At 34.6% G+C, this 25,539-nt stretch overlaps 1 protein-coding gene across 2 annotated transcripts in view; it reads left to right on the top strand.

Annotated features, from left to right (window-relative positions):
• Nucleotides 1-25,539, top strand: part of LOC129948865 (zinc finger protein ush) — a 244,704-nt gene that overhangs the window by 111,585 nt on the left and 107,580 nt on the right. The window contains exon 2 of one of the 2 annotated variants that reach the window (XM_056059993.1): nucleotides 4,372-4,417. The exons of the other annotated variant lie outside the window; for it this stretch is intronic. Within the exon in view, the coding sequence (XP_055915968.1) occupies nucleotides 4,387-4,417 (31 nt within the window). The 5' untranslated portion in view covers nucleotides 4,372-4,386. The remainder of the gene's footprint in view (nucleotides 1-4,371; nucleotides 4,418-25,539) is intronic. 2 annotated transcript variants of the gene reach the window in all.

The raw sequence follows: 25,539 nt of genomic DNA, 5'->3' as shown, positions 1-25,539 counted from the left end.
GGAATTTTTGACATTTAAGAATTTAACAGTTTTACCTTATGAAAGAAAGACGGAGAGATCGTTTTTCAATGTGACAGGGTGACAACTTTACATGCATTTGCAGTAGACAAACAGTTTGACAGTTGAAGACTAGACTCTTTTCATGGACGTCACACTACTTTATCTCGCTCTTTCTTAATTGTTCAAACTATCAAGTGAAACAAACTTTTTTATTGTTTTAAAATTAGTGGAGCATGTGAAAGGATGAGATATAAGAAAAACAAGATCAAGTGAAATGAAATATAAATTTGAATTCAAAAATTAAGTGATTGATTTCTGGGTTCTAGCATTTGATGGATTTCATTTCTTTTACTTTTCAAAATCACTTCAAGTTAAATGATAACAGCTAACTGATGGTTGTCAAAATCTGTATAATTTCGTATGGTTTTATTTTCAGTAAAATCAATATAAAATATTAGTATTCTTTATGTTGATGCACATGACAGCTAGCTGCATGACAGTTTCCATTCCATATATTTTTTGAATGTGTCCTACAAGTTTTTGAAAGAACATGCAGAATAAATTTGGTGGCTTCTTTCAAATATAAAGAGAAACTGCAAGTTTTCATCTCATCAAACGCATTACATAAACAGTTTGAGCTGTATTTCCTCCGAATCAACTATACTGTGTTTGAAAGATTTCCCCTTGTTGAATTCAAATCACCAACATTAAAATCCTGAGCAGGATAATTCTAAAATTTTTAACAATTAAAGTAAATTTCAGAAGTCCAATTAATATTTTAAAACGATTTCAATTTCATTTAGAGTAAAAGGTAAATTTAGAACTTAGTCGATTATCAGTGTGGTACTGTCACATTTTGACAGCTTCATGGTAAAATTGAATATTTCTCGATTACCTAACTGACTGTAATACCCGTGGCATAATGGTTAGTGCGTTGGACTGTCATGCGAGAGGTCTTGGGTCACTGCCTATGCCATCTAAAGTTTTTTCACGAGTACTGCCTCTTGCGAAGAATTGACAAATTCTCCAAGAGTAATTATTGTCATGAAATGTGGTTTCTCAAATTACCCGTTCGGATTCGGCATAAAACTGTAGGTCCCCTCCTCCCCCTCAACGGACTGTTGCTCCAGCTAATTATATTTATAAATGACTGTTGTTTGATGTTAGGACGCGAAAAAGATTCTTCAAATAAAACACAAATCGATGGTTAAATGTGAACACCACCTAACAAATATTTTGATTATTAAAAATTCCCATCCGTATCACTGAATGCATTCATTACATTGCCAGAGGCTGTCAAAATATTCTTAATGTTATTTTTGAATACTTTCTGCCATCTTAGCAGCTAAAGGGTTCGCTAAATTACTTCTTTTAATTTTTGAAATCGCTATAAAAATATAGAGTGTAGCTTCGGCTGTGTGGCAGCGCCGTTCTGTTGAAACCAAATGTTGCCAATATCGTCCACTTCTTTTTCTGAACAAAAATTAACTCCACATCGCCCGAAAACTATCGGTATTGACTGTAACGGACACTCCTTGCTCATTTTCGAAAAAAATGGCCCAATAATGCCTCTAAACCAAAATCCGCACCAAACAGCGACTCGTTTTGGGTGTATCGGCTTTTCAATGTATGCGTACAGGTTTTCCGAGCGCTAAATGCGACAATTTTTGTTGTATAGATATTCTGCAAGATCAAAATGAGCTTCACCTGAAAAGATGATTTTTTTTGGCAAAATCGGCATCCTCTCTAAGCGTTGTTTCCAGCGTTGTTGAAGATTTACACAACCATATTTGTTCAGCGGAAGGATAAAACTAATTATCTGTCAAATCAGACATGAGCTAAGTGTTACCATTCACTAAGTAATCACTAGTTGAAACAAAACACGTTAGATGGCGGCCCTTATAAAACACCACATTAAACTCCTATTTTTGAATTCGCTAGAACCCACAGCAAATGTTTGCTGTCTAAATTTGTAAAAAAATAATCTGACACATGAATTAAGGGCGGTAAAATGCAGTAAGCTGTTAGTTCGGTTTTAAAGTACTAATAATTACCGAAATGTCAACAAAAAAAGTTTGACTTGACAGTTTTAAATGGCGAAAAAATTCATTTGCAACTAAATACTTAATGACGTTTATAAAACTTTAAAATTATTTGTTGAGCAAATTATTACAGCGTAACTTTTCGGTACGCGAGTCGTATAGAACAAAAAATTATAAGTAAACGTGAGTGTCCAATTTGAGAACAAACGTCACTTCAAATGGTCCAATGGGTTCTTCTTGAGTCAGCTTGATCTTGTATGGTTAAACACTAAGATCCTTACTAGAAATACGCTGTAATGTGGTCCTAGCTATGCCCAATTTTGTAAAATACCATAGAATTGACTCTTTTGAATCGTTTGCTACAAACACCTGAACAGTACTAAATATTTTTGACACTTCGTCAACATTACACAACGAATTTGTAGACTCAAATTTTTGCATTCAATTTGTTTGTATTTTACGACTGAAAATTGGAGTTAAAGGAGGTTGCTTGTTCGTATACGTCACCCTGATAAAAATGTTGGTTTTTATAAATTGATTAACAATGACAGTTCGATTTATTAATGAAAGTGTGCGTTCAAAACTTAAATTCTCTCTAAGCGTTGTCCAGCGTTGTTGAAGCGTATAACAACCGTATTTGTCAGCGGAAGGACAAAACTAATTATCTGTCAAATCAGACATGAGCTAAGTGTTACCATTCACGAAATAATCACTAGTTGAAAATAAACACGTTAGATGGCGGACCTTATAAAACACCACATTAAACTCCTATTTTTGGATTCACAGCAAATGTTTGCTTAATTTTCGTCTGTTTTGAATGTAATTTATTGCTCTTCTAACATTTAGCCTTAAATAGATCCTTCTTCATTTAAGGGTAAAGAATGCTCTTTAAATTTATTATTTAAGATTAAAATGGGTTTATAAGCGAATAATTGCCTCGATGTTGGCTCAAAGCACTTCTATAATTACTGGAATCATGTAAAGATTTTGACATCTGTCAAAAAAAAAATTTATTTGATTTAGATCACCCTGTCCAACATTATTTCAAAGCTTTATTTTATAAACAATACATTTTTGTAAATAAATTTTATGAAATTTCTTCTTACTTTACCGAAAACTAAAGGATAAACAAGGTGATCTAAACATAAATAAATAGTTAAAGATTCCAAGAAAGAACACAGGAAAGAACGTTGGAGTTATTTGTACTTTGGTTAAATTTAAGGTTTATGTTTAGAAAATAGTTATCGACTTGCTATAAAAATTAACTTCGTTATATTAAAAATTAACTGAAAAAATAATTCACACCACCCTGTATTTCACTTATATGAATTTCCTTATCAAGATGAATGTCACAATTGCTCTTAAAACAAAAAATTCGATATAATTGAAGAAACAGGATTTATTTTTCTGATTAAACACAAAACAAAAGCAATCTTGAACGGAAACTTTAAAGAGAAGAAAAAAAAGCCAAAAAACGTCAAAAAAAAAAAACAAATTCGAGCTTAATACACTTTTAAAAAATTTACGATAAGACTTATCGGCTGTCAAACTTTGAGACTTGATTCATGGTCGGGGATCTTCAATAATTACCTGTTCCGTTTCGATGATACGACTGTAAAGTGATTCCAAGTATAATTAATTGTCATTTATAAATATTATTATTTCGCTGATTAAATTTATATAAAAAGAAAAAAAATAAGTATCTGATTATATGAAAAACAAAATCAAATTCCAAAATGTCTGTGTTTTTTTTAAGATGGACAAATTAATAAAATATTACATATTTTATACTTAAGCAGTTGGTTTGAGTTAATTGAAGAGATCAGAAGTGCAAATGATATTTCTTAAAAAAAAAATCTTATTAATTTTTGTTGTGTTTTTTTGTTAAACTGGTTCTAAAATTAATAAATAAAAAACAGATTCAATAATTAAAAAAAAGTTTCGTTTTAATTGTTATTTAAACTTTAGTATGCAGTTAATTTGTTTTAATTGTATATTTAATTAGTAAGCTATTCAAATCAAATCAATATCTTTTGTGCAATTTGTTTTTTATTTAATGAATAACTTGTTCTTACTTTCCAAAAATGTATAACTTTTAAACTTAATCATTTTAAGAAATAAAAGTGTGACAAAAAAGGTTATAAAAGATAATTTTTTTATAAACAATGGAATTAATTAAAATGTATGCAAGAATCTAAAATGTTTTTCAAAAATCAATAAATGCTTAAAATTTAAAACAAAATCATAAAATAAGTTAGAAACAAATCTAAATAAATAAAATTATTTTTGAACTTGATTTAAAACATTGTATTTGTCTTTTTATTTTCAGGTAAGTGCAACTGAGATGAAAATGGATTATATTTTGATGGCTGACGGTAAGAACCAAAAGTTGTTGTTAGTTATACAAATTATTTAAACAAATGTTTCACCATTCATTAGGAAAGTGTAATATTAGTCCATTCATTCTAGTTTTAAGTTTTGTGTTTATATGTCTGTCGATTTGTATTCCTTAAAAGGTTTTCGTGTTGGGTTAAAAAAGTTGTCAGTTGAGTTATTCTTTGTAAAAAAAAACTGTCAATTCGATTTTTCTCAAAATTTTACATAATGTTGAAAACAATATTTCTTATAAGACAAAATAAGTTTGAAGCCATAATCTCAAGTTTTTAAAAAAGTATTTGAGTCGAAAATCAATTTTTACCAACTTTTATTATTTTTATTGTTTAGGTTTTTATTTTTTGTAAAAAAACTGTCAGTTCGATTTTTCTCAACATTTTTCCGAACGTTGAAAACAATATTTCTTATAAGTTAAAACTAGTTCGAAGCTATAATAAAAAGTTTTTAAAAATATAATTGAGTCGAAATTCAATTTTTACAAACTTTGAGTAATGTTTTTTTAAGTGCTATTTTTAATAAAAAAAATTGTCAATTTGATTTGTCTCAAAATTTTACCAGATGTTACAAACGTTATTTTTCGTTGCAAAAAATTGTTTTGGAGATGAAATCATTTTTATTCGTAAAATTTTCGAGGTAACAAATATTATTATACAATTTTTTTGGATTTATAAAAAAACTGTTGATTGGATTTTTTTTCCAAAAATATTTTGTTTGGGTATCACGTTACAATATATAATATAAAATTTAATTCAAGCCTCTAGCGTCATTGGTTTGCAAGATATTAAGGGTTTCTTGTGAGCCCTTTTTGCACGTACTCACGAACGTACGTACACACACACGTACAGACTCTAGGGACCTTGAAAAGTAGATAAATGTCAAAATTTTCAATTTGACGAATTAGACCCATTGCAATAACTTCCCATGGGAAGTTAAAAATGTATACCACATGGTGATTGACTCTAATTTTTCAAGGATTACAAATAACCTTTTTTTCTAAAATCTTTATTCCTTTGACTGAGAAATAGTTTCTTTACTTTTAAGCTAACAAAAAACTTCTAAACTTAGAATTGAAAATACGATATTAGTTAACGTTTGTGCGTTCTTTTAGTTCCAAAAATGTTAATACAGTCGACTCCTTCTAAGTCGAATTTTCACGGGATGTCAAAATTAGTTCGACTTAGAGGGAGTTTTTGAAAAATTCGAGTTAGAGAGATGAATAGGTTTTTTGCTTAAAAGCATTTATTGAATATAAAAAAAGATAACAACAAATAAATAGATAAACAGAAGCTTCTAGCTTTTATGGCACCTTGTCAAATTTCTGTTTCAACAAAATTAATTAAAAAAAATTGTAGTTTTTGATTGATGCATCAAAGTGGCTGAAGTGTTCACTTGTTTAAAAATTACTCTATTTTGAAAAGGCAGTGTTAAACCTCACATTTTCTGTCATTTCAATCGCAGTTTGCAATGTTTCAATTGCATTATCGATTTCATTCTTTTCTGGCACTTCGAGATTTATTGTTTCGAATTTGACTTCATCATCTTCAGCGCCACTATCATCATTGTTAGCAGCAGTAGCATGATTTATGATTCCAGAATTGATTGGCGTTCAGGTATTTCTGTGGCAACAATACCGTCATCGACTTCTACATAATCCCTCCAATTCCTCCTGTTCCAGATCCTGTCGATTTGATTTGCGTTAGTTGGCTACATAATCAACCGGCAGAGATTTAATTTTATTAAAACAGCGAGGATTTTTGCTCTTTCCGATTATTTAAAGCTTAAGCTTTTCCGATCTAGTCATGTTGGATCCCACAAGGCATGTCACTCTTTCTTTACTGTGTTTCCCTCCAAAACATTTTTCTCCTTTAAAAGCCAAGCTACGTGTCGGCAATAATTTGAAAAACAATCCCGTTTCATCAACATTAAAAATGCCAATCTGTTTGAATTCTCTGCCAACCTCTGGGATCTGTTATTTCCATTCATCGACCTTAGTCTTATCAACAAAAGCACTTTCACCAGACAAAACTTTTCCAAGGATACTATGTCTGCTTTTAAATCTGGTCAGCCAACCATCGCTTGCCTTAGGAAAACCTAAGCTGTCTGCAGATTCCAGCGCTTGTTTTTTTAAGATTGGACCGCTAACTGGTAATGAATTGCCCCGCATACTTTCGAACCATTTGAAAACAGCTTTGTCAACACTTTCATACTCACAAGCTTTGTGCCGCTTAATCTGATATTAACACAACCATCCCGAATCCTTAATTTTTCTCTTTCAGTCCATATCGATGATAGTGTGAAAAATTGGTTATCATTTGTAAAAAATAAGAAACTCCCTCTCATAAAGAATGCAGTACCCACAAACCTAACAATGAAGCCCTTCAAAAGTTAAATTTTGTGTTTTAATTTTCTATTGCAACTTAACGTATGTACGTAGGTATCTAAAAGCTGATAGCAAATCTGTTTAAAAAAAGTTACCACATTCTTTCTGTTAACTACCATGTAACATGACGCGTCAGAATACAACTACAGCAGCTCTGTTGTACATGAATTGTATTATTTTTTTTTTTTTTTCAAAAGTGGCATTCGACTTAAAGGGATTGGAAATAGTCCAAGAATCTAAAGAATTTATTCGAGTTAGAGGGAATTTCTACTTAGAGGGATTTCGACTTAGAGGGAGTCGACTGTATTTCTACAAAACAATTGATACATTTTTGATTGCTATTTAAAATTGTTTTATAGGCGATGGAGAATAGGTTGGCGGAACAACTATCCGCAAAAACACAATAATTACTAAAAAATATATTAATTCGAAAAAATATATTAAACGGAAACGAAGTGTGTTGCGTTACGAAAGAAAGAATGTTTTAAATGACAACTGTCAGATTGGTAGTGGGCGCGTTCAAAATTCCGCAACAGGTAGCACATAAAAAGTGCTGCCACCTGATTAGCTCAGCAATGGGGTAGGTTCAGTTACCAGTGGGGTTTGATAGATCAAATTAATAAAACGATGTTATTTAAAAAATGAATAGATACAAATTTTATGATAGGGTGTTCCGCAATTAAAGTGGGCGCCAGTAATTATTTTTTGTTAGAAAAAGGAAATTACAGCTTTTTTTTGTGTTCTAGTCCAGTAAATAAAGGTTCTCACCTCAAAAAAAAAAAACCAACAGTTTTGAAACTTGGCACACTTACTAAGAGATGTCTGGTGATGACCCAAAAAAAAGTCGATGTGAGCTCTAGCGGCAGTTAAGAGAAACGTGGAGATTGTTTCAGTTTTTCACGTCTATCTCGAAAACTATTTTTCGTATCAAAAAACTTTGTCCCACAAAATTAAAGCTTATTAAATTTCCTAAGGAAATATGATATTAATTTTTTTGTACTTGTTTTAGTTTGTAAAATAACTCTATAGGCATGTAAGGAAAACATGTGATGATTTCTTGAAAAACGTTGATGACGATTGTGTTTACTTAAAACCCTAAACACGTTTTAAAAACGTATACTAAAGAAAACCCACATTTAAAATTAGAAAAAGGAAATGTATCGCAATAGGGCATAGCATTATATCAGTTATGCGTCCTAGATCATTCATGTCTCCAATACTAAGCAGCCTTGCCTTATTTATATACAGAAAGCTTGGTTCTAAGAAGTTAGTAAGCCTTTAAATCAAGCTTAGGGTTTTGTTCTTTACTTTATGAATCTTAGTTGATGAAAATATCAGCTATTTGCCACATATGCGAATAGATTCCAGCGGTTCATTTAACCAATTTGTATTTGAAATGCAGACTTTAATGTCCGAATGTTAGATTAACTAAATATATTACATTCTTTGGGCGGAATAAGATGCATCGCTGCATCTACTTCCGTAGGAAAAGAAACCGGCACACGAAGGCAAAAGCTGACCAAAACTACCTTGTGCTAAATCAACTGGATAATTTGGAGTACTTCCTTTGGGAACATTTCAGAAAACTGGATAATTTGGAGTACTTCCTTTGGGAACATTTCAGAAAACTGGATAATTTGGAGTACTTCCTTTGGGAACATTTCAGAAAACAGATGGCGGATTAAAAATTTTAGTTTTTGAGAATGTGAATACGTGTTACGAAGAAATGTTACAGCCAAAACCATAATACACTCCTTGGTTGGCATCAAGTTTATTGGAATTTTCTACGTTCCAGAATGAAAAGAATACATGAACGAAATAACAACACGCTTGTTAAGTGCAAAAACTAAAATCATTCCTCTTCCGTTCATGAACCCTCCACCGTCCTAATATAATACACTTTACACTGCATTGCACTATGCTGGCAGTTTGTGTTCCAAATTTGACCAAAAATGCCTGGTGGTAACATTTGAACAGCCTCTTTATCTACATAGAACCGTTAAGAAACCGTTGCCGCAGCTTCATCTGAGTCTCGTCTATCAAAATGCGTAGTCAGAAAATGAGAGGAATTCAGGGGAACTTTATTAACTGAGAAGGCAGCAATTCCTGCCGAAACGTTGGGAAAGTTAATGTAACTTAATTCCTTCATTGCAAAAACTGCCGTCGGAAAACTATATTTCCACTAATCACAATTTGGTCAATCACAACTCAAAATTCTTTAGCTTTTTCTAAATTTTCGTTATCACTTTTTTCGACCACACTCTCTCATAACTTTCTAAAAAGTGCCAGTCAAAATAGTGAACTTCTCTCATCCATGCGGCAACGGCATATCTACCTTCCTACTCTGACGTTTACTTTCCTGTTGGTATTCTGTCACGGTCTAACTACAACACTTGGCTTTTTCGCTGGGGTGAATGCCATTGTCGAATATAACACGCATATATATGTACATTCATTGTTGATTTGAACACCAACCTTGGCTTGATGGTTGAGTGCAGCTCTTTTCCTGTCAATTCCAAATGGTCTGAAAGTAAAACGAAGAATTATAAAAAGATCGCGAGTAAAGTCCCCAGCCCAAACCGGCCGAACTCTAAAACTTGGAGAGAGCACTCTCTTAGATGGGATCCCATGACATTTATCAAAAAAAAAAAATGGTGAGAAAAGACCCGATGGTTTACGCGAAATTTATAATACTCTAGACCCGTATACTTTCGCGCAGACAATTATGGCTGAATCAAAAACAAGCTTCAGCTTCGGGTTCAACTGACGTTTACGTGTTCAGTCATGGGAATTCATTGCATGCTATCACAATGGAGCTTCGACCTCACGTTTTGTTTGACAATCGTAAAGAAAAGAACGTAATGTGACTCCAAACGGAAGCTCTAGTTCAATTATCTAAACATTTGCTTTGTCTGACAGCTCAACTGCTGTACAAAATTCCAACAAACAAAATATTTGCTCTTTGGAGGGATGATATAACAGAAATGTCATTCAAAGCAACCTCAAAGCAGGCCCACCATAACGCAGACGAAGCCGAAGCCGAAGCTGAAGCGTGTTTGTGATTCAGCCATTAAGGGGATATTGTGCCAGACACTTAAAATTGGCAGAAGGCCATTCTAAATGTATGATGGTGTGAACTTGGAATCACACATGCCGCTGAACATGGGTAAATATTACTTCATGTTTTTTGGGTAGGTGTCTACTCTATTTGTAGAGAATAACTTAAAACTACTCGAAATCCGTTAGTTAGATACACGTAGCCCCAAAAAAAAAAAACTATTATACGTATATAGATGATAGGAAAATCCTTGTGCTTTTATGTTCTTGCAGTGTACCTACGCGAGTTTACCTTCTTGTAATATATAAAACTCCATTCTTGATGTTCTTTTTCTAGACAAATTCACTTTTTAACGATGTTAATCGTATAAGAATTCATTCAAGTTTGAAGTTATAGGTACATGGATTTGTATTTAAGCTCGCGGATTTATGTGTATTTGTTTTTATTTGTTTCTTCATATAAAAGGCGACTTTATTATTATACATGACTGTATTTTGAAATTCTATAAAAACGACGATTGGTATATGAATTAATTTAAGAATTTTCTAAAAGATAAACTTTCCAAAGCAAGTATTAGTTTAAAATGTGTGAAAACTTTCAAAAATTAATATTTTGCATGAGAACCTTCTCTTTAATAAAGTCAATATTAAGGATTTACAGTTTTTGGGAGATATTGTGCACAATGTAACTAATATCTCATTTTTTTAAGTAATATCTCTTCATTTGATTAAGGCACTTGTTTATGATTGAAGATATTCCATTTTTTTCAGAATGCATTAGATAACTGTCTCTGAAAGCTCCATATTTATATGCTTGTTGTACACAGTATACCTAATATCTCGTTTTTAGCTAATATCTCATCAATTGATTAAGGCACTTGTTTATGATTGAAGATATTGCAGTTTTTCAATGGCATTGGGTGACTGTCTCCGAAAGCTCCATATTTATATGTTAGTTGGTGTTGCAGAGTCTTAAATATATCCCCAATAACTAATACCTCCCAAACTTATAACAAATAAAACACTGTGTAGAGTATATAAATAATAAGAGATATTACACCTTTGTGTGAATAGAATTGCTTTCTATGAGGCATTTATGTTTATTTGTATTTAGAATCACCTAAGAACTTATGGAGATATTGCATATTTCCGTACGTCATGTGTATATTTGATGATTTTTTTAACATCCGTACTTTAAGGTCTCTTAATGGTCCATGACAGCTTAAATTACCTTAAAAAACAATAGGGGGCAATTGAGATATTGCCTTTTTTGTACACATCGGGTGAGTATTGGTTCTTAAGAAAAAAACAAATTCTTCAATAGCTTATATACCTATCACACACACAAAAATAATACAAATCTCCAAAGTTCTAATATTTAGAGATATTGTTTTTTTTGTGCCTTAAAATATAATAAAACATCTTTTGATACAAATGTATGCGTTTAGACTTTAATGTGCCGCTACTAACCAAGTAGTTAGTTAAGGTGGCGCTACAATACGGGACTGATCTAGACCTCCACCAACATTCGTCTCCAGCCAGCTTGATCCCTAGCCAGCTGTCTCCAATTTCGCACACCAAATTATTTGAGGTCCTCTCCCACTGGTACGGTCTTTTTCTACCGCGCCGTCCCTGGGGATTGGATTCAAACACTTTCCGCGGGCTGGAGCGTTCATTTCAATTAACTCTTCATGACGCAGCCATCTAAGTTATTGGACTTATTTTCTTTTGACTAATTTAGTGCTTTGTATTTTTCCTCTACATCTCATCCGAAGAATTTTTCTTTCAAATCATCCTTAGACGTTCACATCTTGCCTCGAAAAGCTCCAAGCCTTAGCGAAATATTTGAGAACCGGGATGATGATAGTCTTCTATTGTCTGTCTAGGTAGACAAGGTCTTCAACTAACTCAAAGTTATAGCTGTCAAGGGTGGCGTTTTGTAAAAGACGTCGTTGTTCAATGTTCTTTTTTATTGACACCATCTTTTTTTTCTTCTTTATAATCAACGGGCACTCAAGGGGTTATTAATACCCTTAGCATGTTTAAAGTTTAAAAACAGTGCGAGTTTTAGGAAAATAGGGAAGGATTAAAGAGGAGATACCGATGCACATTGGTCTTAAAGTTCTAAATATTAAAATGATAGGAAATAGCAGAGCTGGGTAAAGCAGTCCACATTCTCCATGTGCGGTTAAAAAAAGAATCTCTATGTTTGACAGTACTTCTGAAATTGAGTTCAAGATTAAACTGCATTCGTAGAAGTACGAGTGTTATAGCTGAATTATTTTTAGGGGGGGGGGGTGCAAATTACCAATTCGACAGAACACTGTTTATAAAAATATCGGGAGAACAACGAAAGGCATGAAACATTGAGGCGGTTTTAAGTGAAGTGCTGTTTCGGTTATAGTTTTATCGCCTATCATTTTCAAAGCTCTTTTTTGGATCCTGTCCAAAACACGTAAACTTGTTTTAGGGGAACCTGCTCAAATACGCCAGTTATATTCAAGTTTTGGACGAATAAAGTGAAAAATTTCTAGATACGTCGGAGAAATCCTAAGCACCTAGCAGCGTTTTTGGCAATATCGAATGTGTGATCATTCCATAAGAAAAGATCTGTCATACAAATACCGAGCACTGAAAGTTGATTAGTTTCCTGAATGCAAGTGCCGCTCATGGATAGCGGCATCGAGGGTGGGTAACGCTTTAACGACAGGAGACAGCATTGAGTTTTCGAAGCATTAAATTCTAAACGGTTTTTGATTATCCATTGTACAATGGTGTCGAGATCGGAATTTAATGAGCTTATTATACTGCTGTTGAAGTTCCACATCCAATGGACAAGGATGAGAGTCTAAAAACGAAGATGAAAAGCTGAGGGCAATGTCATCCTCGAAACAATTTAATGGGTTAGAAGTTTCAGAAAATAGATCATTTATACAAATAAGGAAGAGCGTCGGAGACAAAACGGAGCCCTGAGGCACACCATCGTTGATTTTGTGAATATCAGATTTGAACCCGTCCAATACCACTTGAATTGAACGGTCCGAAAGATAATTTCTAACCCAACGAAGAAATGATTCATCAATACCAAATGCACGCATTTTCGATAAGAAAGCTTGATGCCAAACTCTATCAAATGCTTTTGAAATATAAAGTCCAATAATCTTACTTTCTCCAAAAGGATGTAAAGATTTGTTTCACTGTTCGGTGAGATAAACCATGAGATCACCAGTGGATGTATTCTCCGCTTCCGTCACAATTCTCAAATGCGTCACTGACAACATGATTTGACACTTCAATTATGTCAATATATAGCCATCAGTGAGATCTTTTCCGACCTTGATAGAGTAACTTGCACTCTCCAGCGTCATTTTGCACAAGTGTACAAGTTTAAAAGGGGTTCCAAAACTAAAGATGTAAAGTAAAATTCTTCTTTATAGATGTCATACGTGGCTTTTAATGGATGGTAAATAACGATTTGAAGTTCCTGGAATTTCCCCAAGATCTACCGTAATGTATCGAAGGTGCCTTTAACAACGTAGACACATCTTCAATCACATCTGCACTAACATCTCTAAATGTAGAGAGTTCACTTCGGGAGTTAATTCATTTAATGCTTACAAGCTGAATAATTAACTCAAAACCGGACAACTCTTCTGGTAGACAATTGGTTATTAGAGGGACACCGCAAGGTGGTGTTCTATCCCCTTTCTTCTGGAACCTAGTGGTGAATGAAATCCTAACTAGTCTGGATGCGGAGGGCTTCTGAGTGATAGCCTATGCGGACGACGTTGCTATAGCTACAGGAAAGAGTCAAAAAAGCTACTGTAGCTCTCTTTTCTTGCAAAAAAGCTATTGGTAATAAATGGGGCTTACAACCCAGAATCACGCATTGGCTATACACATCGGTAATCAGAAAGATTTTAATGTACGGTATGGCAGTGTGGTGGACTGCTTTAGAGAAAGGTATAAACAGGAATAAGCTAAATAAAGTCCATGTATAAGCGGATCGCTTCGCACGACCCCATCTGCGGCACTGAATACCTTACTCTACCTAACACCTCTTGACATATTTAGCAAACATATAGCTGCAAGCTCTGCTATTCGCCTCAAAGCTTCGTCGCAATGGACTAACAACAACATTGGCCACTCCGTAATTCTTAGGCATTTAGAATCAATTCCAAAGCACACAGACTACACCATCCCCCAACTGCAATTCGACAGAAACTTCCAGATTCCTATACCTTTCAGATCTTTTTGGGAGGATAGGACATTCTTGGAAGATGAGTCAATCCATTTTTACACAGATGGCTCAAAAACCAAAGAAGGGGTTCGTGGAGATGTGTACTCTGAACGTCTGAAATTAAGTCCCTCATTCCGCCTTCCCAATCATTGAAGCGTGTCCCAGCGGATTTTTTGGCGATAAAGAAAGTCTTGTCCTGGCTTAAAGCAAACGTGATATCAACATCTGATATCCGTATTTTCTTGATAGCCAGGCCGCTTTCAAATCTCTGGACTCTGTATCTGAAAACTCTATAACAGTCCATAACTGTCGATCATCTCGAATGGAGATGGCGCAACAGTTTAATATTCACCTTTGCTGGGTGCCGGGCCATAGAGACATTCCAGGTAACTGTAAGGCAGATGAACTCGCCAGGAACGGTACAGTACAGCCCATACGTTTGGCAAGTACTGGCATCCCAATCGCTACTTGTAAACTGCTGTTAATGCAAGGCGCTGTGAGGAGGACAGGCACCAGGTGAAACAACATCACCAAGTGTCAAGCCACAAAAAACATCTGGCCAACACTGGATTTAAAACGTTCAAGGTGCTTGCTCTCTCTGAGCAGATCGCGTATAAGCTCGATAATAGGTGTCAAAACCCGACACTGTCTAACAGGAAAGCACGCAACAAGACTAGGCCTATTCTCAAATGACTTTTGCAGAAGCTGTATGGACGAGGAAGAGGAAGAAACAGATTTTCTCTGCACATGTCCTGCTCTGGCTCGAAAAAGCAAGAATTACCTAAGAGAATTCTTCATTAACGATCTAAACGATCTAAATCATATCAGCATGATCAGCCTCTCACGTTTCGTAAGGGACTCAAACTGGTTCCATTGAGCTTAGGAGGAAGCCTCAAGATTCATGTGGTATAACAATGGGCCATTAAACTGGCCTAAGTTTGTCCGTTTCCACCTTGGACAGCCACTATAACCTAACCTAACTGTAATGTAAATATTTCGTCGATAGTGGATCTAAAGCCACAGCTTCACATAATACGGCAAAAAAATAGGCTCAGAATCTACCCTTAAATCAAAAAACTTTCTCAAAAATTAAACTGATTCTACCCGAATTCATTATTTTTACACCTCTTAAACGAGAACTGCTTAAAACTCTCCAATAAGGATCATGTAAGACCTCGCAGCAAGAACCACAAATACCGAGCTGAGTTCCGAAATGTTCATAATCCTAATCCTCAGAAGACCAACCCTCCCCCTTCCCCAAAAAAAAATCCTTCTATTTTATAATGAGGTCAAATATTATTTCTAAATCTTATTATGTCCCATCATATCACATCAATCACCCGGAATCACCTTATTCCAACCTAAAACTACAAAAAAAAGAACCATAACTTAAAACCAACAAACTACATCCACAACCACACAAACCATCACACAAATAATCCTCTTCTCTTCTACACTCGGCCCACCCATATAAATGAATGGATAGATGATGGGCGAATGCGAAAGACAGATTAAAAAACAAAAAATATATCTACCAAAAGAGTGGGAGTGAGAGCTAAGATGAGAGAGAAAGAGAAAGAGAGAGAATAAAGGAAAACTAGAGAGAGGTCCTGCTGGCAATAAAAACCCTAAAAGATACTGGAAACAAACATTAATTTCCATTTCGCTGATAATAATTTTCGTCTACGAAGGCACTGATAAATCAAAAAGTGATATTTCTCACCCCATCTACCACAACCACCTCCACCACCACTACCATCGACTTCGCCTCGTCCTTTATCAAACTTGTGCCGTTCGTCTATAAAAAGAGATATGTTCAAAATGTATATATGGAAAATTGTGCCACTCCTGCTGCCACAACTGTGTTTTCATGGACAAAAAGAGATTACAGATTCTCGAAACGAGACTACGACTACACTACACTACACTTCATGTGTATGCAGTTATCCTGCCTAAATACATATACATATCTATAAAACAGAGACACATGACATTCTATACACAAAACAACAATACAGGACCAAGAGACAGTGAAAGAGATGGTGGAGGGTAATGCCTGCATAACTAGTTGACACACAAAACCATCAGTATTCGAGAAGCCAGTCTCGGATAGCAGCAGTAGGTAGGTAGCATACCCGACCGCAACCAGTTCTCTAGCAAGCAACTAGCCGTGCATGTAGCCATCAGTGAGCCAAGCAAACCCCAAAATCCTTCTGCTGATGCCTCCACTTCCACCCTTTCGTCCTTGGATGCCTTATCCTCGATTCAAACGAAAGCTAAAAAGTGAATATAAACGGTTATCAGACAGCAAACCAAAAACCCAGCAACATTTCGTTTTATCTATCAAAAAACCCACCACACCTCCTTCCTCTATACTTTATACACCCACCCGCTCGCCATTGCTATACCCACCACCCACCATACAGCACCACCACTAGCCCATCATCATTCTTCATCGCTTCGGCTCTCTTTCTCTTCCGGTGGTACGTAACGTACCTCTCACCAACCCTCTCATGTCTCTGGGTACTGGGTACGGACTATGGGTGGCTCATGAAAAACTCCTTTTATTATCCTTTATAGTCATCGGGAAAACTCTTATATCGGAGCTGTATATCTATGGCAATGGCATGGCAAGGACGAGATAAGCAAAGCACCACACAGCAGCAAGCAGCACAGCACAAGATAGCGATGAGGAACACACAGGACTATAGTCAGTGAGAGAGAGGAAACTACTACACTCATGCTACTACATCCTGATCCTGCTGCCACCTGCTTCCACCCACAAATTGACAATGAAAACTCTGTATACACGTTCATACACTTATAGACCCGATGACTGAAAGTGAGACTGTGGGTGTGTTTGTGTATGTGTGTCGACAACGAATTCTGAGAAAGTGTGTGTTATCTTCTTAGCAGAAAGCCGGCTGCAAGGACACCATCAGGATGGAATTTCAAAAGTGTATTGGTGCACCCTTCATTTAAAATCTTATCTCACTTCCTGATTGATGGGAATAGATAAGCGTCTTTCGTTCTCACTCAGTCCCCTCCTTCTATCATCATAGGGTATAGGGAGACTTCCTTGCCTCCTTGCGCCTTTCTGTCTTCCTGCCTGTTTGCCTGGTTGAATAACTCGGCTGGCTGGCAGGATGATATCACAATGAAAGAGTGAGAGTATATCTCCCCGCATAAAACATATATATCTACCAACTCTTGTCGTCCTTGCCTCACCGCATACCGCTCACCAGAACCAGCACCACCACCCATCATCTACCACCTTCCTTATACCTACGAACCAACCAACAACGACAACGAACCAAAAATTCATTTGGTGCAAAGTGATAAGAGAATAAAATATAGCGGAATGTCCTTTTTAACCTCTATACCCAGCCCCCATCCGCCAGAGACCCAGCACCCGTCAGCCGCGCCACGCCGCCACTCTTCCCAGTCATGTCCTTCTCTCTATTCGTCTCTCATTTATCATAGAAATGCATAAATATGATAACAATTTATATGCTTATGGGTTTTTCGTTCTCGTTTTTTTTTTTTTCAAAATTTTGTTTCGTTTTATTTTTCTTTATGGGCGAAATGCTTGAATATACGGAGATAAATAATGACGAGGCGGACACAGTGGTGATGGAAAGTTTTTAGTTATAGAATTTATTATCTGGTACTTTTGATTGTGTGTGGAAATGGTGGGGTTGTTGTTTGTGCCGCACAAGGCCGTAGTCGGGAATATTTTTGACAAAAAGAGGGAAACAGAATGAAGCAACAGGCAATTGAAGGACTTGTTACAAACTCGCGGAAGATATTCGCATGGATTACATAATTGTCAATTTTTAAATTTCTATTATATTAAAAATGTCAAAAACTATTTCAGAATCAATTTCGAACAAGGCCGCAGTCGGGAATATGTTTGACAAACAGAGGGAAACAAAATGAAGATATTCGCATCGATTACATAATTGTAAACTTTGACATTTCTGTCATATCAAAAATGTCAAAAAATAGCTCAGAATCAATTTCGAACAAGGCCGTAGTCGGGAATATGTTTGACAAAAAGAGGGAAACAAAATGAAGCAACAGTTAATTGAAGGACTTGTTACATACTCGAGGGAGATATTCGCATCGATAACATAATTGTCAATTTTGACATTTCTATCATATAAAGAATGTCAAAAACTAGCTCAGAATTAATTTCGAAAAAGGCCTTAGTCGGAAATATGTTTGACAAAAAGAGGGAAACAGAACGATTCAACAGGCAGTTGAAGGGCTTGTAATATCCTGGCGGGAGATATTCGCATTGATTACATAATTTTCAATTTTGACATTTCTATCATATTAAAAATGCCAAAAACTAGCTCAGAATTAATTTCGAAAAAGGCCTTAGTCGGGAATATGTTTGACAAAAAGAGGGAAACAAAACGATTCAACAGGCAGTTGAAGGGCTTGTTGTATCCTGGCGGTAGATATTCTCATCGATTACATAATTGTCAACTTTGACATTTCTATCATATTAAAAATGTCAAAAACTGCCTCAGAATCAATTTCGAACAAGACCGTAGTGGGGAATATGTTTGACAAATAGAGGGAAACAAAATGACGCAACAGGCAATTGAAGGACTTGTTATATACTCGCGGGAGATATTCGCATCGATTACATAATTGGCAATTTTGACATTTCTATCATATTAAAAATGTCAAGAAACTAGCTTAAAATCAATTTTGAACAAGGCCGTAGTCGGGAATATTTTAGACAAAAAGAGGGAAACAAAATGACGCAACAGGCAATTGGAGGACTTGTTACATACTCGCTGAAGATATTCGCATCGATTACATAATTGTCAATTTTGACATTTCTATTATCTTAAAAATGACAAAAACTAGCTCAGAATCAATTTCGAACAAGGCCGTAGTCGGGAATATGTTTGACAAAAAGAGGGAAACAGAATGATGCAACAGGCAGTTGGAGGACTTGTTATATACACCACGGAAGATATTCGCATCGATTACATAATTGTCAATTTTGACATTTCTATCATATTAAAAATGTCAAAAACTAGCTCAGAATCCATTTCGAACAAGGTTGTAGTTGGGAATATGTTTGACAAAACGAGGGAAACAGAATGATGCAACAGGCAGTTGGAGGACTTGTTACATATACTCGCGGGAGATATTCGCATCGATTACATAATTGTCAATTTTGACATTTCTATCATATTAAAAATGTCAAAAACTGCCTCAGAATCAATTTCGAACAAGACCGTAGTGGGGAATATGTTTGACAAATAGAGGGAAACAAAATGACGCAACAGGCAATTGAAGGACTTGTTACATACTCCAGGGAGATATTCCCATCGATTACATAATTGTCAATTTGGACATTTCTATCATATTAAAAATGTCAAAAACTAGCTCAGAATCAATTTCGAACAAGGCCGCAATCGGGAATATGTTTGACAAATAGAGGGACACAGAACGATGCAACAGGCAGTTGGAGGATTTGTTATATACACCACGGAAGATATTCGCATCGATTACATAATTGTCAATTTTGACATTTCTATCATATTAAAAATGTCAAAAACTAGCTCAGAATCCATTTCGAACAAGGTTGTAGTTGGGAATATGTTTGACAAATAGAGGGAAACTAAATGACGCAACAGGCAATTGAAGGACTTGTTACATACTCGCGGGAGATATTCGCATCGATTACATAATTATCAATTTTGACATTTCTATCATATTAAAATTGTCAAAAACTAGCTCAGAATCCTGCAACTGTCGGACCAAATATTTTTTTTGTTGACATTTTTTTACAACTGTAAGACAATTTAACTAGAGCTTCCGTTTGGAGTCACATTACGTTCTTTTCGTAACGATTGTCAAACGAAACGTGAGGTCGAAGCTCCATTGTGATAGAATGCATTAAATTCCTATGGCTGAACTCGTGAACGTCAGGTGAAGCCGAAGCTAAAGCGTGTTTGTGATTCAGCCATAACTGCTTTAAAGTGGATACATCCTTCAGTAACAAGTCTTTGTTTCAGTTATTTTTTGTAAAAGGGATATGTCCAAGAGCAAGAAGAGACTTTTGTTACCCTTAATATCTTTGTTTAACTTCGGTCGTTTGTATCGCTAACCTAAACAGAGACCCTCCTCAATCTTCTCGTTCGGATGCTTCTTTCGAGTTTATGCAAAATTTTAAGCGGAAAATTCAGAATTTTTAGAGCTTTTTAAAATCACCAGATTACTGGCATCTACGAACTTTAATTTTTTACTTCAACTGCAAACTTCGCAGATAAATTTTACTCACGAAATCCAACAAAATAGGGCATTCATTGAAAATGTCATAACGAAATATGTGTTTTGATATGTGTCAGTAAAAAATACGTACAATCAAAAATGAATTTAGAAAAAGTACTCTATTCGAAATTTGAAGCAACTATTGAAATTAGAGTAGACAAACAGGTGCGACGAAACGCACTTCTCCACTCGTTTGTTTACATACTCGTTTGTTTACATACTCGTTTGTTTACATTTCAAAAAAGTTTGTAAATACTGTCAACGTTTTTTCTGTTACGTAAAAATCGTTAATCATAAGAATTGCTCCTACTGTACCACAGAAAGAAAACTATTTAATTTATAAGGTGACGTCAATATGTTTAAATAACGTAACATGGAGCTCTTACACATGTCATTTTCAGAACTGTCAAATTTTAATAAAAAATAAAAAAAATATTATAATGTTGATGGACATAAAAACCTCCAAAAAATATGACATTTAACCATTTTAAATTAACACCAAAACATGCTACGTTCCCAAAATTATATATTTTGTCAATTTCGGAATTTTTAAAAATGCTCTATTTCAAATTTGAATCAACTATTGAAATTAGAGTTGACAGTTTGAGTTTGTTTACATTTCAAAAAAGTTTGTATATACTGTCAACGTTTGTTCTTTTACGTAAAAAATAGTTAGTGATAAAAATCGTTCTTACGAAAACTATTTAATTTCTTAGGTGACGTTAACATGTGTAACCAACGTAACTTGGAGCTCTTAGAAATGTCATTTTCAGAACTGTCAAATTTTATTAAAAAAATAAAAAAAATGCAATGTTGTTTGTTATAAAAACCTCCAAAAAATCTGATATTTTTCCATTTTAAATTAACACCAAAACATGGTACGTTCCCAGAAATATATGTTTTATTAATTATTGATGGTCTGAAATTGTGAACTCAGCCATTAGATTTTTAGTGTTTTACATTTTCACACTTCTTAAGAAAACATTCTTTGAATTTGAATTTTGAAAACGATTTTGCATAGAACCACAAAAAGAAAAATATATAATTTATTCCGTGACATTCACATGTTAACCCAACGTGATTTGTAGTTTGATAGCTGTCATTTTGTTAACCGTCATTAAAGAATGAGTAAAATGTTGATAGACACATAAAACATAAACAAATATGACATTTTTGATTTTCAGAAAGTTCTATTGTTTCTGCCGAACAGATTCTTTAAGGATACCAAAATTAATCAACATTTTAACTCTAAAATTCATATAAACCAAAAACTTGAGTTAGAATTTATATTCCAAGCACAAAATTAGAGAAATTTTTGACAGTTTGCATAAAATGTCATCTGTCATCTTAGAGAAAATAGTGAATTAAATAACCAGCTTATTAAAAACTTAAGATTTTGTTAAATAACACGCTTATTTTCAACTAAAAACTAAAAATGTTTGAGTTGAAAACTGCCTAAGGTTTATTTTTTTAACTGTATATTGCTTTTATACTAGTAATTTTTTATTGTTTAATAATTTTAAACTTATTGTAAAAAATAAAACCATTTATAGGCGTAGAAAAATATAGGCAATACAATTTACACAAAATTTCAATACTAACAAAATAATTGACTCCGATTTTAAAATTTATTTAGTTATAAACGTTTTTAGTTAAAAGTTAAAAAAAAAACAATAAAATTAAGATGACAATCAATGGAATTTTTTAATAAGCCTAATTTGCCATTGCCGCAATTGGCTCGAATAATAATAAATTTGAACGATATGCAAACGTATTTTTAAAAACTTGTATTCATTACAAAATATATAATCAAACTGAGAATAAATAAAGTGACAGCTGTCAAAAAGGCCAATTTCGAAAAAAGTATTGCCAGATTGAAAACCACACATCTGAAAAAAAACGATTAGTTTGTGAATGGTAAAACGAAAAATGAACTGACTGCAAGACAAGACGAGACAAGCGTTCTCACAGTCCAGCGGTGTTAAATGCACGATCTTGAAGGACCCGACACGACGCAAGATAATGCGCTCACCAAAAGTTTCATTCATTTATTGAAACCATTATATTTATTTGTAATAAATATCGTTACGTTGTTGAAAAATAAGTCTATTCATTAGAAAATGTACAAAATCAATCTGAGTGACAGCTGTCAAAAAGACGATTTCGAAAAAAGTATTGCCGGTTTGAAAACCACATGTCTGAAAAAAACGATTACAAAAATGAAAAGACTACCAGATGATAGATAATCCAGATTTTCAAAACAACTCTTACAGCTCTTTGATTGTAGTGAATATTTCTGTACGAATTATTTCCACCGTCACTGTATTTTTCAGTCTTATAATATTGATGAAAAGAAAATCCCATAAAAATGTATCTAGTATCATTTTTAACATTTTATGTAAAATCACAACAAAATTATCTAAAGCTCAATGGCATATAAAGGACTATAGAGATATACCTATCTAATATCTATCTACATTATATAAGCTCATAAGCTCCCTGATAGCTGACTGTCTCGAAAATGTGGCACATCATCATTCCACATAAAATCATCTCATTCGTTGATGTTGTGTCTTCAGTCGTGCAGCAAAGGCACAATAAAATCACAAGTTACAAAAGTTAAAATAAAAACAGGACGACCAACTACGAGGACGACGACGACGACGCGACGATGACGAGGAAACATGCAGAATCAAAATGCCATCAGCGTGCATTGCGTTGTTTTTTTGTTGTTGTTGCATTTTAGTTTCTCTTCATATCCATAATATTGTAACTTCCACTGCATCAGGATTCAGGAGTCATAAGAATCATCAGAATCAGTGCTCGTTCACTGCTTAGGACCAGGACCAGGACTAGGTCGATAGTGCAAAACTATATTGTGAACCCATCGTCGTCGTATCGTCGTCATCATCGTCGTCGTCCTTAGGACTATAAAATAAATGTGTAGGAATATTGTTAAAATATGACAAAGTAGTGGTGGGTGAATGGTTTTAACTGTGAGAGTGTGGGTGTAAGTGTTCCCAAAACCTTTACCATCGTCCTTATTTCTCTAGAATCTAGGTTCTGGGTTCAGGGGACTATTGTTACGCTCGACATCGTCATCTTCATTTGCATCTATATCTACGTACAGCTATGGTATAGGAATTGTGATATATTTTTAAGGATGCAAGGATGTATCTTTTTAAGTGTGTAAGTGTGTGTGTGTGTGTGGATGGCATTATCATTTATTATGAGAAATATTATTGTTGCTGATATTACTCTAGAGCTTGCTGTTGCTTCCAATGTTATCTTTATCATTTCGAAGCTTGAATGGGAATGTCATTGTTGCGACTATACGAACGACGACGACGACTATGATGCCTCAGGGAAGTCACTCCTAACGGATGTTCTTATTTTGTGTTGGTGTATATCTATTTCTATATATATTTATAAGTCTACACTGATGGTGTGTATATACTTGTATTGTATTTTGAATCTCTTTCATTTGTCCCTGCGTTGAAGAAGAGATAGTTAGTTTTTAGCTTATCAGCAGTGAGCCAGATGTTGAACTATAGGATATCTAAACTAATCAGTGTTTTACTTTAAGCAATGTTTTTTTTTTCTGTTTTTGATATTTTGTATTTACTCTTGTGTTTTTAGAATATACAAACCCTACTGTACTTTAAAATAGATCGGGTGTGTGTTAGATGTGCGTTTGAGTACAACGAAGTTACTTCTTGTTGCCCTAGTTTTTTATTTTTTCTTTGTGAGATAAGACATAATTGGACATCTTACTTATTGAAATGCCAATTCTCGAATAAGTATAATTTCATTATTAGTAGTTTATGGGTGTTTAGATATCTACACATAACATATAACCTTGGAACAGATGCATATATGCACCTACAGTTTCAAAACTTAAGGATGAATTTAGTTTAAATTAATTATTTTATCTGGTCCTTCGAGCCGGATTAGATTATTTTAATATGAATTAATATTAACGTCTGTGTAAGTTATGTCAGAGAGAATAATTTAATAGACTTAATTGGTTGGTTAACGTCTATTTAACTGATGTCATAAAGTACTATTTAATAGACTTATAATTGGTTGAGACTTCACTGTTTTCACAGACGAGTTTAAGGCATACTTTCAATTTAAGCATCCAATTTTCATTTACATTACAATCAAGGCTGTATTGCACTGAAAGTATAATAACTCCTTTAAACGATTCTAAAACAAATCATAAGAACATACCTATTGCTTCCTTTAAGCGATCTTGGTCTGACGTATTTATTTAAATGGCGCCCAATTTTTACTTTTGTTTTAAAGAACTAAATCAACCGTTACAAACAGAATACTTCATTTTATTTTTATCCCAGAAGCTCTTGCTTCTTCAATAGTGGGTATTGCATCCACGAACATCTAATAAAGCTTTAATTTGTCTGGGCATAACTTGGATAAGGTTTGTTACGATGGTATCGTCCAAATTATCCCAGATCGCTTAGAGTATACCACCCCAAAAATGGTATTCGGTAAAAGCTTCCATGTGTCCATCCCTTCAAGATCCTCCTGGGAAGAAGAGAGACCCCTGGAAGACGATGCGGTACAGTTCTATACTGACGGTTCAAAGACCGATCACGGAGTTGGAAGTGGTATCTATTCGGAACAACTGAATCTCAGTCTATCATATAGACTTCCCAATCAATGTAGTGTATTCCAGGCAGAAGTAATGGCGATTAAAGAAGCACTATCACTATAAGAAAACGTTATATACGAATATTCTCAGACAGCCAAGCCGCTCTTAAATCTCTCGCGTCTGTTTAGTTCAGTTCAGTCTCTGAATGAGATGACGTAACAGTTTAATATTCATCTCATTTGGGTGCCGGGCCACAGAGACATTCCGGGAAATTGCAAAGCCGATGAGCTCGCCAAAAACGGAACACTTCTGCCTAATGTTAAACAAAAACATAACATAGGAACACCACTTGTTACAATTTTCTTCTCAAGCAATATGCTCTAGAATCAACAAATGCTAGATGTCACAAGGTACCACCTGCCTAGCAACCAAGCAAATACGGCCAAGCATAGACTTAAATTGGCAAAAGGCTTGATATCGCTGAGCAGACAAAGTATAAGCTCTACAATTG

The sequence above is a fragment of the Eupeodes corollae genome, chromosome 3 (genome assembly GCF_945859685.1).
Source record: "Eupeodes corollae chromosome 3, idEupCoro1.1, whole genome shotgun sequence".
NCBI lineage: Eukaryota > Metazoa > Arthropoda > Insecta > Diptera > Syrphidae > Eupeodes > Eupeodes corollae.
Note: the sequence above shows the minus strand (reverse complement) of the source record. Positions and strands in the feature narration are given on the sequence as shown.